General features: G+C 42.1%; 1 protein-coding gene across 3 annotated transcripts in view; it reads right to left on the bottom strand.

The window, feature by feature from the left end:
* Plp1 (proteolipid protein 1) overlaps positions 1-14,965 on the bottom strand; it is a 114,983-nt gene that overhangs the window by 14,283 nt on the left and 85,735 nt on the right. For 2 of the 3 annotated variants that reach the window (XM_042688197.1, XM_042688198.1), the window contains one exon: positions 1,580-1,724. In XM_042688197.1, coding sequence (XP_042544131.1) covers positions 1,580-1,583 — 4 coding nt within the window. In that variant the 5' untranslated portion in view covers positions 1,584-1,724. Of the gene's footprint in view, positions 1-1,579; positions 1,725-3,950; positions 4,038-14,965 lie in introns of those variants that run through there. The other variant, XM_042688199.1, reaches the window with a different exon arrangement.

Genomic DNA, 14,965 nt, shown 5'->3' with positions numbered 1-14,965 from the left:
ACTTTATTTATTCTTCTTACCTTTTCTTAGAGCTTTCATCCCCTGAGGAAGGAAAAGTCAACAGCTTTCTTTACTCCCTGTGCAACCTATGTCAGTCTTGCTGACATAAGATAGAATCCTGATGTTACCTAGGGCAGAGATTGAGTCCCTCCTACATTCACCTCTCACCAGGCCACCCTTAATTGGGCAAATGACTCTTATACAAACACACAAAGTATGCCTAAAGAAAATCTAACTGCCTCAGAAAAAGTAAGAGCCATCTTGTGCAAGTGTTATTGTATGGCAATTGCTATTATCAGGGGCTACAAATTGTTATGGAGATTGATCATTTTCAAAGGGCTTCCATATCATTACTTGATCCTCAACCCTGAAAGCAGACAAAACAGTCGTTGCTACTCCTGTTTTCCAGACGATTAAGTGGTCATTCCTGGTGACCTGACAAAGATTGCAGAGTTCACTGGAGGCAGATCTGGGATTTGAACCAGATTGTTCTGATTCCTAGTCTAGTGTTCTGTCCCTTTAACTATCATACCTGAATAAGTGCTTCAAACAGCTTTCTCTGTGATTGAGGATGAAACAACCTGAAGGGTGATACTAGTGCCATATAATAATAATAATAATAAACCTTACCTCTGTGAATCTTATTGGAGTCTACTGGACAGTACATTTGATGGTGAACACAGTGGGCAATTGAGGCTCATTTCACTCAGGATTCCTTCCAGTTGCTACCCTTGTTTTGTCAAGTAATTCAAAGTGTATATGTCCCTGCCGTGTCCTGTATGAACGAAGAGCCTTTTGCTCTACCCACTTTGTTCTTCATACACACTATCAGACACTAAAACCCCATAGTTTCTCCTTTTGTTCATAGAACATAGAGAAACTCTCACTTCTCAACTCAGCAAGAGTCCTTAAGTCCCAGCAGCCTCCTTTGTCATGACAGAGATTCAGGTCATATTGACTTGAAATGGTCACCTGTATAGGTGTTTACACATGTACACACACACACACACACACACACACACACACACACACACACACACACACACACACACACACCCTTACCCATATTTGTAAAGCCATTGCAGTCCTTCATTTCCTGAACCTGAGAATGGCCTCTATAGACATGGTCAAACCTAAGTCCACCTTGTCCTATTCCCCAAGTTCCTACTGATGCAAACTTTATTTCAAGCAAGCAGTTATTTGGTACATTTGACGGTTAGCCACTATTTAGTTCCCTTCAGTAAAATCAGGTGTGCCAATTGACCTGGCCATGACAAGGGCCTTAGAATAAGGGGAAAAAGAGGAAAGAGAAGGGAAGCAAGGAGGTAGAAGGACACATGATTACATCTATCCTGCTGGCCGCTCTCTCAAGGATCTGTACGACTCCACGTGCTGCTACACCATGCTCACAACAGCAGAAAGATAATCTAATTGAATGCTAAGGAATTAGAAGAAAAGAAAACAATGCCCAAACACAACTTATTTAAATAATTAGAAACCCCAAATCACCAAGTTAGAAATTCTCTTGTGAATTCCTGTGCCTGCCTGAGTCTCGGATGCTAAAGTTTGTGAAACTTACCCATGTCTTTGGGTCTGAGTCCAGTTGTAGTCGGCTGGCTAGTCTGCTTTGTGGCTGACTTTGTTCAGCTGGAAGGATTCTGGTCTCTCCAGTCTCCTTCTTCGGTCCTTTACTTTTTCTCTCTGAGTATCTTTGTCCTCTTCTCCTGCAATGAAAAGGGCTTTCTGATTGACAGCCAACCCCCTTAAAGGGACAGGCTGTCTTTCCTCCTCCTATCCTCCTCCCCTTCTCCTCCCCTTGTCCCCACCTCCTGGGGATACTCCCTTCTTTAAGGGTTCCATCTTCTTTTTCTGCCTTTCAGTGGCAAATATTTCGTTTTCTTTTCCTTTTTTCCCCCAAGGCTTCTCTGGAATTTTGCTTTGTTACAAAGTCATCCAGAAATGTGGATGGGGGTGGTGGGTAGAAATAAAATGGAGAGCTCCTGGAAGCCTCCAACTGATCCTTGGGTGTATTTGGTGTGGGGTGTGACAGACCAAGGATGGGAAGCTATTGGGATGGTATCCCTGGTGCGGAGGCTAAAGTCAAAACCCTACATGTTAGCTCCAAGAGTTCTTCCAAATCTTCTCCAAGCCCACCCCTCACTACCAGATGCCTTTGGCAGTGTCCACCTTTCCCCTCCCCCTCTTCCTTAGCAAATAAGCACTCCTCCCCCTCCCAGCTCTAGAAACACAATAGAGCAGAAAAATTTCTTTACAAAATTTCTTCCAAATCTGTCTTGCTTCCAGCTGAATGAGAACTAAATGCAAGCTGTTGCTTCCATGAATAGATTGGGAGCAAACTGAAAGAAGTTAGAATTACGATAATTTTACGAATAGGTTAACGGAAGCTAGAAGAGGGCAACACCTGTGTGTTGCTAATGAAAAGCCCGGTCAAGAAGGTAGGCTATTTCCAAAGAGCAAAATCAACTTTAAGACAAGAACACAGTCTGAAAACTCGGTACTGAAAATGCCACCTGGAGGGTATGGTGTCCTCATCACAAAGCTGAGGCCAGCTAGGAAGAAGCAGGGCGAGGGGGTGTAGTCCTGGCCTCAGAGAAAGAAATACTAAGAAAAATAGCCAAGCAGAAAAAAAAACCAGGGGAGTAATATATGAACCCACTCTATAGGTAATAGTGATTTCTAAAAATTGTGAAGATATTTGAGTGCCCAATACCAGATTGGCCTAGCCAGGGAAGGTTTTCCTTTCAGGACCCTCAGATAGGCATAGTTCTCTTAAAGGCCAGAAACTGCTCACGGATGGCCTATAAGGAAACTAGCTGGCGTATAGCAGAGTAGGTACCTGATGTCTCTCATACTCCAGTAAAATAAAGAGAAACTTTTCTTATGGCTTGCCTTGGTGTAACAGTGGAGAAGGGAGATACTGAGCCCAGCCTACAATCTTCCTATGGGAGAAGAGAGCAAAGTTTGTGTGTTAATATTTTCTCTTTAAGTTGCGAATTTGGACATATTTCTGGCTTGGGCTCTGCTGATAGGAAATGGGGGAGCTCGCTAGATTTCAGAGTGTTGTTGTATTTGAAGCTTGCTCAGTCCTAGAGCTCTGGATCCCTTGCTCTTAAACCAGTCTCAAAGTAAAAGGATCCTTGTAATGCTGCCCCTTGTACAGCAGTAGTAGTAGTAGCTGTCCAGAGCAGACCAGACTTGAGGCCATAGTAGTTGTAGGATTGGGTCAGCAATAAACTTCTGGAAGATGATTGTCAGAATGGCCCTGGAGGAGGGGAAAGACCAAGAGCAGCAGATTTCCAAATGTTGTGCCATCAGTTCATCAGATGGCAGAAGGAAACAAACCCAAACTTTGGGATATGAAGATAGATGATCCCTCACACCTGGAATAGTGAGGTAGTTTGGTGTACAGGGAATATCACTCAGCCTTAGCCTTCTCACAAGTCTTCCCCTTGGATGCTCAGCAGCAGCCCTGGGAATGGCTAATCAATACTCAGAAAAAAGTGTTTTCCCAATAAACTTACAAATATCAGTTTATCAACTATGTTCCCCTATCCTTTCCTTCATTTCCATTGTCTTACCACTCATTTTATCTTCTCTCCAAGTCTCAACCTGTTTCTGTTCCTTTATCTGACTCCTTTTCGTTGTCTCTGACTCTGTCTCTCCCTCTGCTTCTTTTCCTTTTTCTTTCTCCTGACCCCTTAATGAAGTAAATCTTCTTGTCTTAACATTGCTTTTATGCCCAGGGCTTTGAAAGAGGCTCTACCAGATCCCAATATCTTAAGCTTCCCAGTTCCCTAGGATCTAGTGTTTCCAGTGGCTCTATACATTCTGACACTCTGCCTCAAACCCTTCTCTTGAATCCTCTCTAACATCCTTCATAAAGTTTCTTACTAGGCCCTCAGGAGGCCTCAGTTTTCATGTTTACCCACCCCCACTTATGTATCTGTTTCTGGGGCAATTGGTTCTGCTGGATGACCAGAGCAAAATAGTCTCCTGTCCAGCCTGGCTCCTGCAGTACTCAGGGATTCCTCAAGAGGGCACTGCCAATCTTCATGGTTGCCCCCTGCTTCTGGCCTTGGGTGCCTGTAGGAACAAAGCAGGATTGTCTGAAACGGGTAAACAGTTTGCTTCATGCAGTTCTGATAGTACCTCAGAGAATCTGGACCTCGTTAATCACAGATTTGCTTGTGCAACTTTCTTGAAAATAACTGGAAAATACTTGGATTTTACCTCCACTTTGTCCTCTATGATCCTATATTACCTGAGTCTTGAAAGCCACATAGAAAGCGGATTCTCGTTCTATCACTGTAGAAGCTGCATTCTGAAATTCCAGAAGCCCAAGAATTTCTTCCCCCAAACTAGAGAACTTCTTGAGAGCCCGATCTGGTGGTCTTCTCTTCTGTGCTCATGTAGAAGATGATAGAGAAGAAGGCATATGCCAGTAAGAATCATGGGCCACCGGCTAACATTTGGTCTTGTAAAGTTGAGGCTTGCTTCTCCTCCCCAAGACAATGTCATCACAGACTCACAAACCAAATTTGTGAAAACAGTGGCTGCCTCTCACGGCTTTTCTAGTGCTGGTAATAGGAGGCTGGCTGATAGGCAGGCAAGCAGTGTATTAAGCTCTGTGTACTTGTAGCTAGAACTTTCCACACCCAACATGATGCCGATTGGCTTGGCAATGCCTTTCTGGCCAAGAGAACGAAGGGCTGAGAGCCAGACATGTCACATACTTTGAGCTGGCAGGGAATGATGGGAGTAAAGGGTTCCCTGTGGCTTCTCCTGGAGATTCAGGGAGCAGGGCAAGAATGGACAGAGACAACTGGTGAACTGGATATGCACTGATTAAGGATAGATGCTCAAAACTTGAAGATAAAGAGTAGCCTGGAAACCAATATAATCAAATGAATAATCTCAGGAAAAGAGTGCTGAGGAGCATCAACTAGCTAGGAGCAGTGTAGACCAGGCAGTTGATCACATAACCTCTACCATGAAAACTTGCCAAATTTTTACACAGTAACCCCTGCATAGGTGTTTGCTATGGCTGATAGGTCACATGTTTGATATGGTCTCTGAATCCAACAGAAATGAACTACTGTTTTTGGTTGTCAAATAATAGATTGCTACTCCAGGGGACCAATTTTGTTTTTCTCTCTCCTGTGACTAATGGGATACAGCTTTCTTGATGCTACCTAGCAGGAACAGAACAGAACCCTCTCTAGAGAATACTGCTTTCCAGACTTATTGCTTGGAACTTGCTTGGACTATTGTTCTGTTATGAAAGAATGAATACAGAGCCTCTTTCCTAAGCAAGAACAGCTTGGGGGATGGGAGTAGACAAGGCTTCAGGCTGCTGTTGCCTGAGTTTCCAACATTCTATATGTTTCAGGCTATATACTCCAAGTTCAAAATCAAGGGCAGATGTAAGTTTCATGTAGTTTTTAGGATCAGTGGGATTCCAAACAAGTAGAAATCAGTAGAGATCAAATGATACTAAGAAATTGTGGGGGGAAATAGAGGTGTGGCTCAAGTGGTAGAGTTCCAGCCTTGAGTGGAAAAAGCGAACTGAGAGCATGAGACCCTGAGATCAAGCCCTAGTACTGGCACAATATAAATCCCCTAAAAGAACAGAAGAATGAAAAAGAAAAAGAGATAAAGAAAGAAAAAAAAGGAAGGAAGGAAGGAAAGAAAAAAGGAAGGAAGGAAGGAAGAAGTTGGTATATTAGGTATGATCATAACATCATAGTTATTTTTAAAGGGTATTTATCAGAAAGCCATACAGAAATATTTACAGGTGAGGTTCAAGACAAATTTTCCTGTATTCTATTTCCAGAAAAATTTAGCAACAAGGTTAGTTAGCATAACAAAATTCAACAAATTTTGATATATTGAAACATGGTGATGTGACTATGGGGGTTTGTTGTACTATTTTCTCTATTTTATGTATGATTTAAGTACTATTTTCTCTATTTTATGTATGCTTTAACATGAGATCAGATAAAAGGAGTCATTAGTGTTAAGATTCAGCATAATCCAGAAGGAAAAAAAGAACAATGTGCCCAAGAGAAATCTCTGCTATTTCTGGAAGGGTGCCCATAGCTTGGTAAGAGTAACTGCTTCTAGGGAAAGGGCTGGGGACTGCAGTGGGAGGAAAGCCTAGTCCTGCTATGCCCTTTAGTGTGGCTGCACTTTGTAACCATGAATTCCTTATCTACTCTATTCAAAGTCTTTTTTGAAAAGTCCTTCAAGATGGATTGAGGGAGAGAAGTTGAGTCCAGAAGCCACTCAGATTGGCCCCATTGGTCTCAGGTGGCCGGTGACACTAAAGTCCTGAACACAGGTTCACAAGCTTCTATGGCTCCATTTACCATTCATGATTCCTGTACACCTCTTCTGCCTGTGTCTCTTAAATGTTGGTCTATTCTGATACAGACTACACTGAGCCTCAGCAGGAGGTGAGGGGGGGCTCCCAGAAACCTTCTTGAGGCACAGATGAATGCGGAAGAGGTATAACCTTGCTCCCTATTGGGAAAAGAAGAAACTCAGAAAGCCCTTTAACCCAGAATACAAGCTTCCATGCACACAAAGCCTCACTACCCCCACTACAAATACTGAGGGGTATAGCTGCCTATGAAGGGACTGGCTTTGGAGGCTGCTCACACCTCTTCCTTTCAAAGCCATAGTCTTGGTAGCCTTTTCAGAGATGTAATTGCAGCCCTTCAATAAATACCAATAATAATACCAATAATAATGTTTGTTGCACCTCTCAAAGAAACCAGGCCAAGGTACTATCTGGTTGTTTTCAGGTGTCATTTGGGGCTGCAACAACTCAGTTGGAAGCTGGGATGCTATGGAGCAGAGGTCTAACCTTGAGGCTAAGGTACTTTCCTTGGGAAAGTGGGCCAGCAGCCAAAACGAAGAAGAACGGGAAACCTCAGTTCTCCCTGCTGAGAGCTATTCACTACAGCTAAACAAAAATCATGTTGCTGGAACATGGAACAAATACCTCACTGAGAGAGACCTTTTTTCCCTTCTTCTTTCCTCGCCTCAACTAAGCCCTAGATAAAGCCTGGGCAGCTTATTTTCCCACCAACCTTGGCCCATGTGACAACCTACATCCTGGTCCAGGGAGAGAACAGACATCTTCCCATGCTGAGTAGGACCCTCCCTGCAACTCTGGGTTGTGGTGAGGAGGCCCCACCCTCCAGCTAATCCAGCCTAAAGAACTCCATTGTGAGATTTTCTTTTTGAAACCATGGCATTGTTTTGTGCTCTGGGCCGCAGGGCTGAAGCCAGTCTCTAAGATCTGCTGCTGCGCTGTTGACCCTAAGGGGCTGATGCATCCTGCATCCTGGTTTTGCTCTTCGAGGCTGTGGGCACCACAGCCTCAGAGGAAAAAAGAATTTATTCATTTTTTTAAGCACAATTAGTCCAAAACCAGAAAGTTTAAGAAGTGATTCCCCAGGAGGATCCTCCAAAGAGGGTTTTACCTGCTCCTTGGGTTATCCTTTAAAATCCTTCAAAATTTCTAAAGCTCTGCAATTATTTCCACAAGCTGTATCCAGCAGTTCTTGGAAGGATTTCAAAGTTACAGTGGCAGCAGCTTCCTGCAGCCTCTCCTGCCTGCCCACAGCAGAAACTTTTAGAAAGAGAAACAAAACCCTCATCAGGATGTTCTCTCTACCATGGCTCTAGCACTGCAGCCCAGCTGCAAGAGGGTCGGTTCTAATTCTTTAACCCGAGACTTCCGAGAGGTTGGCTTTAGGGTGAGTCACTGACCCTAATTTATAAGCCAAAAGGACTCTATCCTTCAGCAGGAGTTATTTAAGTGTCCTGAAATTTCCTCAAAAGGCAAGTCAGGCACCCTAGCTACTTAAGAAAGTGTCTAATATTTGTATTTTTTAGGCAGGCACTGGTGGCTCATGCTTGCAATCTTAGCTACTCAGGAGGCTCAGAACTGATGATTGAGGTTCAAAGCCAGCCTAGGCAGAAAAAAATTCAAAAGATTCTTGTTTCCAATTAACCAGAAAAAGGCTACACTTGAGTCATGGCTCAAGTGATAGAATATCAGCAACGAGTGAAAAAGCCAAGCAAAAGAATGAGGTCCTGAATTCAAGCCATAGAAAACATTTTTGTTTCTTCTGTAAAGCAGCAACCTGAAGAAGATTGGTAGAGGCTGCAGTTGAGCAGGATCTCTCTAGAAAAGCCTTATTGGGAAGTCTGGTTATTCCTTGGATTCCTAAAAGTAGCCATCTTCTCTCCACTAAAGCATGCAGGATTTTAGCTAGACTTCAGTAGGCCTTCGAGATAATTAGGATTCACTGGTGAGTCCAGATGAAAACAAATTCCTTTTGTGTGTGCATCATCCCTGGAACTTGAACTCAGTGCCTATGTGCTGTGCCTCAGCGTATTTTGCTCAATGCAAGTGCTTTACCACTTGACCTACAGCTTCATGTCTGACTATTTGTTAGTAGTTAATTAGAGATAAGAGTCTCACTGACTCTCCTTCCCAAGCTGGCTTTGAATCGTGATCCTCAAATCTGTCTCCTGAGTAGCTAGGATTATAAGTGTGAGCCATTGGCGCCTGGCTAAAGAACATAAATTCTTGAGCCACAGGGGCTCAAGAGTATCAATTCTACCAAATACCAGCTCTCTGTAACTTTGGGCAACGTTTTAACTTCTTTGATTCTCTTTTTTTTCCATCCTTAAAAGATACAATAATGATGGTGAACTCACAGGGTTATAGGGAAAATTACATAAAATAAATTCAAATTCTTAGTATAGTGCCTACAGTAAGGTACAGTGATAATAACAATAATAATAACTAGGTGAAGTAAAAGAGAATCTCTGGAAATGCTTGACAATCAGAGGATGAGTTGCAGAGGTCTCTAGAATCGATACCTTTCATATGTAGGATTTCTTGGCTTCCTGGAACCTGCCTGTCTTCCAGTAGAGCCTAGGAAATGGGCTTGGCAGGAATATTGAGACTCATTTAGCAGTTTCCCCACACATTTGTTGTTTTCTAATGTCCTCAGCTCCTCTAGGTATAACCATCACTAGAGAAACAAACTGTGTGGCATCTATGTCAGGATCAAAGAGGTTTCCCAAATTGTGGGGCTTCCAGTGCCACAATTAGTAAGTCTCAGGAAACATGGGTTTAATCTGGTCAACTTACACCAGCACAAGAGCACTGCCCAAATCCTCAGCTTGAAGCAGTTGCCTCAAGAACTGCAAAACACAGCAGGTACTAGGTTCCCCATGCCAAAGCCACTGTATGGGACATTCCAAGAGTCCCATTCCTTCACTCTCTGCAACATCATGTCTAGGTAGATAAACTATACAATGGGCAAGAACCATTTTTAAATATGTGTGTTGGATAGTATATGGTCATTGTTTGTATGAAAGTCAACTTTAGCTGTATTGTGATTTGTTAATCTGGCAATCCTACAGGTGAAGGCAGTCAGCTGGCCATGGCAAACCAAGCTGGCTACTAGGAGGGAGCTAGGAGAGTTGCTAGGGAAACCTCTAATAAGAATTTATGTTCTTAGCAAGATCAAAAGAAAGCCCATGGATTTGGAGAAGATCTTCACTAGCCATACAACAGACAAGGGTCTCATATCTAAAATATACTTAGAACTCAAAAAATTAAATCCCCCAAAAACAAATCCTCAAAGAAACAACTGCCCAATAGATAAGTGGGCTAAAGACTTAAAGAGAAACTTCTCTGAAGAAGAAAGAAGGATGGCCAATAGACATATGAAGAAATGCTCAACCTCTCTAGCCATAAAAGAAATGGAAATCAGAACAGCATTGAGATTCCACCTCATCCCAGTTAGAATGGCTATTCTCAAGAAATCTAATAACAACAAATGCTGGAGGGGATGTGGCAAAAAGGGAACCCTACTGGGTTGTTGGTGGGAGTGTAAACTTCTACGACCACTTTGGAAAGCAGTATGGAGTTTCTTCAAAAGACTACACATAGGGGACTGGGAAGGTGACTTAGTGGTAGAGCATCCCTTGTATGCATGAGGCCCTGGGTTCAATTCTCAGCATCATATAAGCAGAAAAAGCGGAAGTGGCACTGTGGCTCAAGTGGCAGAGCACTAGCCTTGAGCTGAAGAGCTGAGGGACAGCACCCAGGCCCAGAAGTTTAGGCCCCACAACCGACAAAAAATAAGACTACACATAGAACTCCCCTATGACCCAGCAATCCCACTTTTAGGCATTTACCCAAACAATCACAAACAAGGCCATACTAAAGCTACCAGCACAACTACATTTATCACAGCATTATTTGCCATAGCTAAGATATGGAACCAACTCTGGTGCCCCTCAGTAGATGAATGGATCAAGAAAATGTGATATGTGTGTGTGTGTGTGTGTGTGTGTGTGTGTGTGTATAATGGAATTCTATGCTTCCATCAGAAAGATGCCCCATTTGTTAGGAAATGGAAAGACTTGGAATAAATTAAGTAAAGTAAGCGAGACCCAAAGAAACATAGGTCCCATGGTTTCCCTTATCTGCAATAACTAGTATATGTCTACGACAAACAGAGAAAGTCAAAAGCTATGTACATATGAGCATATAAGACGATGCTAAGCAAAATGAAACCCAAGATAGGGATACAAGAGGTTTTATCTTTAATGATGCTAAGTGAAATGAACACCCAAGATAGGGACACAAGAAGTTTTATCTTTGTTGCTGTTGTTTTTAATGTACTTATAATGTACTATGTGGTTTTTTTTGTTTCTCTTGTATGTTCTTCCCCCATGCTATAAACCCTCTTTGCTCTGTATTTGATTCCAGTGCCATGCATCTTGTATATACATTTTTCTATTTTGGGGAGGAGAAGGGAAATAACAAAAAATTGAAACAAGGATACAGGTTGACCCATTGTAACAATGAGATGTACAAGACACTATATTGAAAATGAACTTTTCAACTTTCGGGGGGAGGGAAGAGTTGGGGAGGTGGAGAGAGAAGGGATGGTAGAAACAAAGGTGGGGGTAACAATGCTCGATAGGAAATGTACTCATTACCTTACTCATGTAACTGTAACCCCTCTGTACAGTATATTTACAATAAAATATGTATTAAAAAAGAAGTTATGTTCTAAATGGACTCACTTTCCATGCTGCACATTTTATCCCCCATTTCCTTCATCTTATGGACCTACACTAAGCCCCTCAATCATACTCTGACTTTGGTACAGTCATCTGGAGCAAGGGAAATTAAGATGGGTCCTGAGGTAGGGTGAAATAGTACAATGTTTAGGTGGTGTGGCTTTGTAGCCAGACAAATTGGGTTCACAGCACACTTCCACTTAATACAGCACAGTAAGTAGCAACTATCATTAATCCTTAAAGCCTGATCTTTCTCCCATTTCTCTTTTTTTCTTCTTATCCTATACCCATGATATAGAGGGGAAGACAGGGAACAGTCTATGGACACAGCCCTTGCTCTCGAGGAGGTAGAGCTTCTTCTGGAAAGCATGTCAGAAACATTAACCAAATGGAGAGGACCCAAATACAACTAACACTAAGTAGCTACACCATGTCTGGCACTGCCCTAAGTGCTCACTGTAAGCAGTTTCAGCCAGTCCTTTCAAATTTAAATAAAATTGGTTCAAGTCTGCTGGATGTCATTAGCTCTTGTTTGTAAACCCAGCTACTCAGAAGACTGAGATCCAGAAGTCTGAAATTCAAAGTTAGCCTGAGCAGGAAAGTCTGTGAAACACTCTCTCCAAAATAACCATCAAAAAGCTGGGCTTGAGGAGTGGCTCAAGGACAGATCACTAGCTGAGCTAGCAACAGGTCTTGAGTTTGAATCCCAGTACTGGCCAAAAGAAATGTGTCTCAGGTCCTCATTCCATCCCTGACTGAGAAAACCCAATATCTTCCTTAAAATTTCTGAGAATTCTAAGGGTCTCTGGATCCCATGTGTTTTTAAATTTGGCTACTAACAAACTTCTGGTTATAGTTCTTAGTCCATTGCCATTCTTCTTTTTTTTTTTTGGTTACACACTGTATCAGCACCACTGTTCTTCTTGCCTGATTTGTATTAAAAAAAAAAACACCTCATATGAGGGATTTATGCAAGCCACAGAATTTTAACAGTCCTCCAGAGACACCAGGCCTATAGATTCCTGAGTTATGTAGTCTAGGAGTCACTTGAAGCCCAACTGTATAATTTGTTTGTGAACACATTTTACTTCGAGGGCTTACAGAATTGGAAAGTGTTCCTATGTCCAACTGATGGAGGTGCAAACTATCAGAGGACTTAAGTGACTTACTCAAGGTCATACAACTAGTCAGTAGCAGCAGCCATAGTGCCAGCTCTTTCATTTCACGTGCTGTCAAAGCCTGTCAAGCAGAGACCCACCAGGAATATACCTGGGGTTGGGTAAGCTGGGTTTGTTGCTCATTGCAACAAGGAGTGATACCCACTGTTCCTCACTGTGTACATTTTCTCTCCACAAGCAATAAACCCAACACTGTAGAACACTGTGTGCTGCTGATAGGCTTTGGTCAGAAAGCACTGGCAGATATGGAGCTTCATCTAGGATCAGCTGAGACCTCACTGCCTTGGCCCCAGATCTTCCACTTAAAGACAGTAATTACATTTGAATGCTTTGTACTTACTGCTTTAAGATACCATGTCTGGAAGTAAGTTCACATTGAATTGAGCTGTAATGTTTCATTAAACCCCTTTAGCTCAGATTCTAGGAATGATGTCTCTTGGAATATTTTGGTTACCTAATCAGATTTTTATGACTTCTTGACTAAATAAATTTCTAGGCTTTCTAATATGTATTCTTATGGTCTGTCTTTTTTTCCTGGTCCTTGGGCTTGAACTCTGGGCCTGAGCACTGTCCCTGAGTTTCTTTTGCTAAAGGCCAGCATTCCACCACTTGAGTCACAGTACCACTTCTGGCTTTCTCTGTAATTAATTGGAGATAAGAGTCTCACGGACTTTCCTGCCTGGGTTCGTTTCAATCTGTGATCTTCAGATCTCGGCCTCCTGAGTAGCTAGGATTACAGGCGTAAACCACCAGTGCCAGGCTTTTCTAACTTTTTTGATGTTGACTGTTTATAAGATTGTTTATAAGGCGAAAAGTACAAGCAAAGAACAGGTATAGATTCCATAAGTTTGTCCTTGAGCTTCCCCTAGGGAATGAAGAGCTCAAAAAATTTCCTCAAACCATGTCCTTTGGATGACCTTTGGTTATAATGATTATATAATTACTATAATAACCTCAGGTTATTATGTCAAAATCTTACAAAGATTTCTCAGCATTATCATTGGGTCCCCGAGACCTGCCTGCCTTAATTGCCTCTACCCAGAAGCAGGGGCTTTGTTTGGCCCTTGATCAATGATGACTGGCCTATGAACAAGCTCTAGATATATAAAGTTCACTACATCTTAGAAACTTTTCTCATGAGGCTTTCTGTCTAAAAATGGCATCTCTTCCTGGCTAAATACCTGCTTCCTTCATGTTTTCTCACTACACTACTAACTTGTTCACTTAGCCTTGTGACTGGCATGATCTCTTCAGGGACAATTTAAAATTGCAGTAAGCAATTCAGGTTGCTTCGTACATGAACAAAAGAGATACTTTAAAGTAAAAAGCAAAAAGCAACCCTCGTGAAGTGACTGTCTTGTTTATCTAATAGAAATCTCTGCTTATTGTAGGAGATAGCAACTACTCCATTTTCGTACTTTAAAGATTGATAGATACTGGCTGGCTTTTTAATTAGTACAATTGCCATGATAAAATTGCCATGGGCCCATGTGATGTTAAAAAGCAGTTATATACCACATTCTTCTGCATCTATATCTGAAAAAATCTGTATTTCTACATGTTAACCACCTTCTTTCTCTTTGCAGGAGAAACATAACTAGCTTTTTACAGTGATGAATGCATAGTTAACTGCAGCTGACTTCTGTTTTGCATGTTTATTTTCTGCTCCATTTTCTATTTTTCCCTCTCTGTGAAACTTTTAAGTTTCTAATTTAAATAATCATTTAGGGGGCTGGGAAGGTGGCTCAGTGGTAGCGTGCCTGCCTTGCATGCATGAGTCCCCGGGTTCAATTCTTCAGCACCACATAAGCAGAACAAGCCAGAAGTGGCACTGTAGCTCAAGTGGTAGAGTGCTAGCTTTGAGCTGAAGAGCTGAGGGACAGCGCCCAGGCCCAGAGTTCAGACCCCCACGACCAATAAAAATAAAAATAAAAGAAAGTGCTTAGTAAATATTTTAAAAAATCATTTAGGCCAGGCCCTGGTGGCTCACTCCTATAACTTGTGTATTCAGGAGGCTGAGATCCAGAGGATAGTAGTTTGATGCGAGCCTGGGCAGAAAATTCCATGAGACTTCATCTCCAAAATAATCAGTAAAAAGCAGAACTGGAGCCATGTTTCAAATGTAGAGCATCATCTAAAAAAGCAAGCTGAGTGAGCATAAGACCCTTAGTACAAACCCAAGTATCAGAAAAAATTTGATCTAAGTCTGCCCAACTTTTATTTTTTATTTTTTTTGGGTCCGGTCCTGGGGCCTGAACTCTGGGCCTGGGCGCTGTCCCTCAGCTCTTCAGCTCAAGGCTAGCACTCTACCACTTGCGCCACAGCGCCACCTCCGGCTTTTTTCTTTTTGTGTATGTGGTGCTGGGGAATCGAACCCAGGGCCTCACGCATGCAAGGCAAGCGCTCTACCCCTGAGCTACCTTCCCAGCCCTGTCCAACTTTTAATTAAGTCAAACTGTTGTGAAAATTTTATGTACCAAAATTAATATTAAAATATCTTAGCAAATTAAAATTTATTTTATCATCCAGATATAAGTAAAATATGTAAATATATCTTTTAATTATTTACTTCAAATGAAAAGAAATATATTTAAGCACAAAGGCTGATAGTATAGCTGTCTACCAGAAAAAGTGGCTTTTTC

This window comes from Dipodomys spectabilis, unplaced genomic scaffold (genome assembly GCF_019054845.1).
Source record: "Dipodomys spectabilis isolate Male_0828 unplaced genomic scaffold, ASM1905484v1 ptg000113l, whole genome shotgun sequence".
Classification (NCBI taxonomy): Eukaryota; Metazoa; Chordata; class Mammalia; order Rodentia; family Heteromyidae; genus Dipodomys; species Dipodomys spectabilis.
This window is presented reverse-complemented; position numbering and strand designations above follow the sequence as displayed.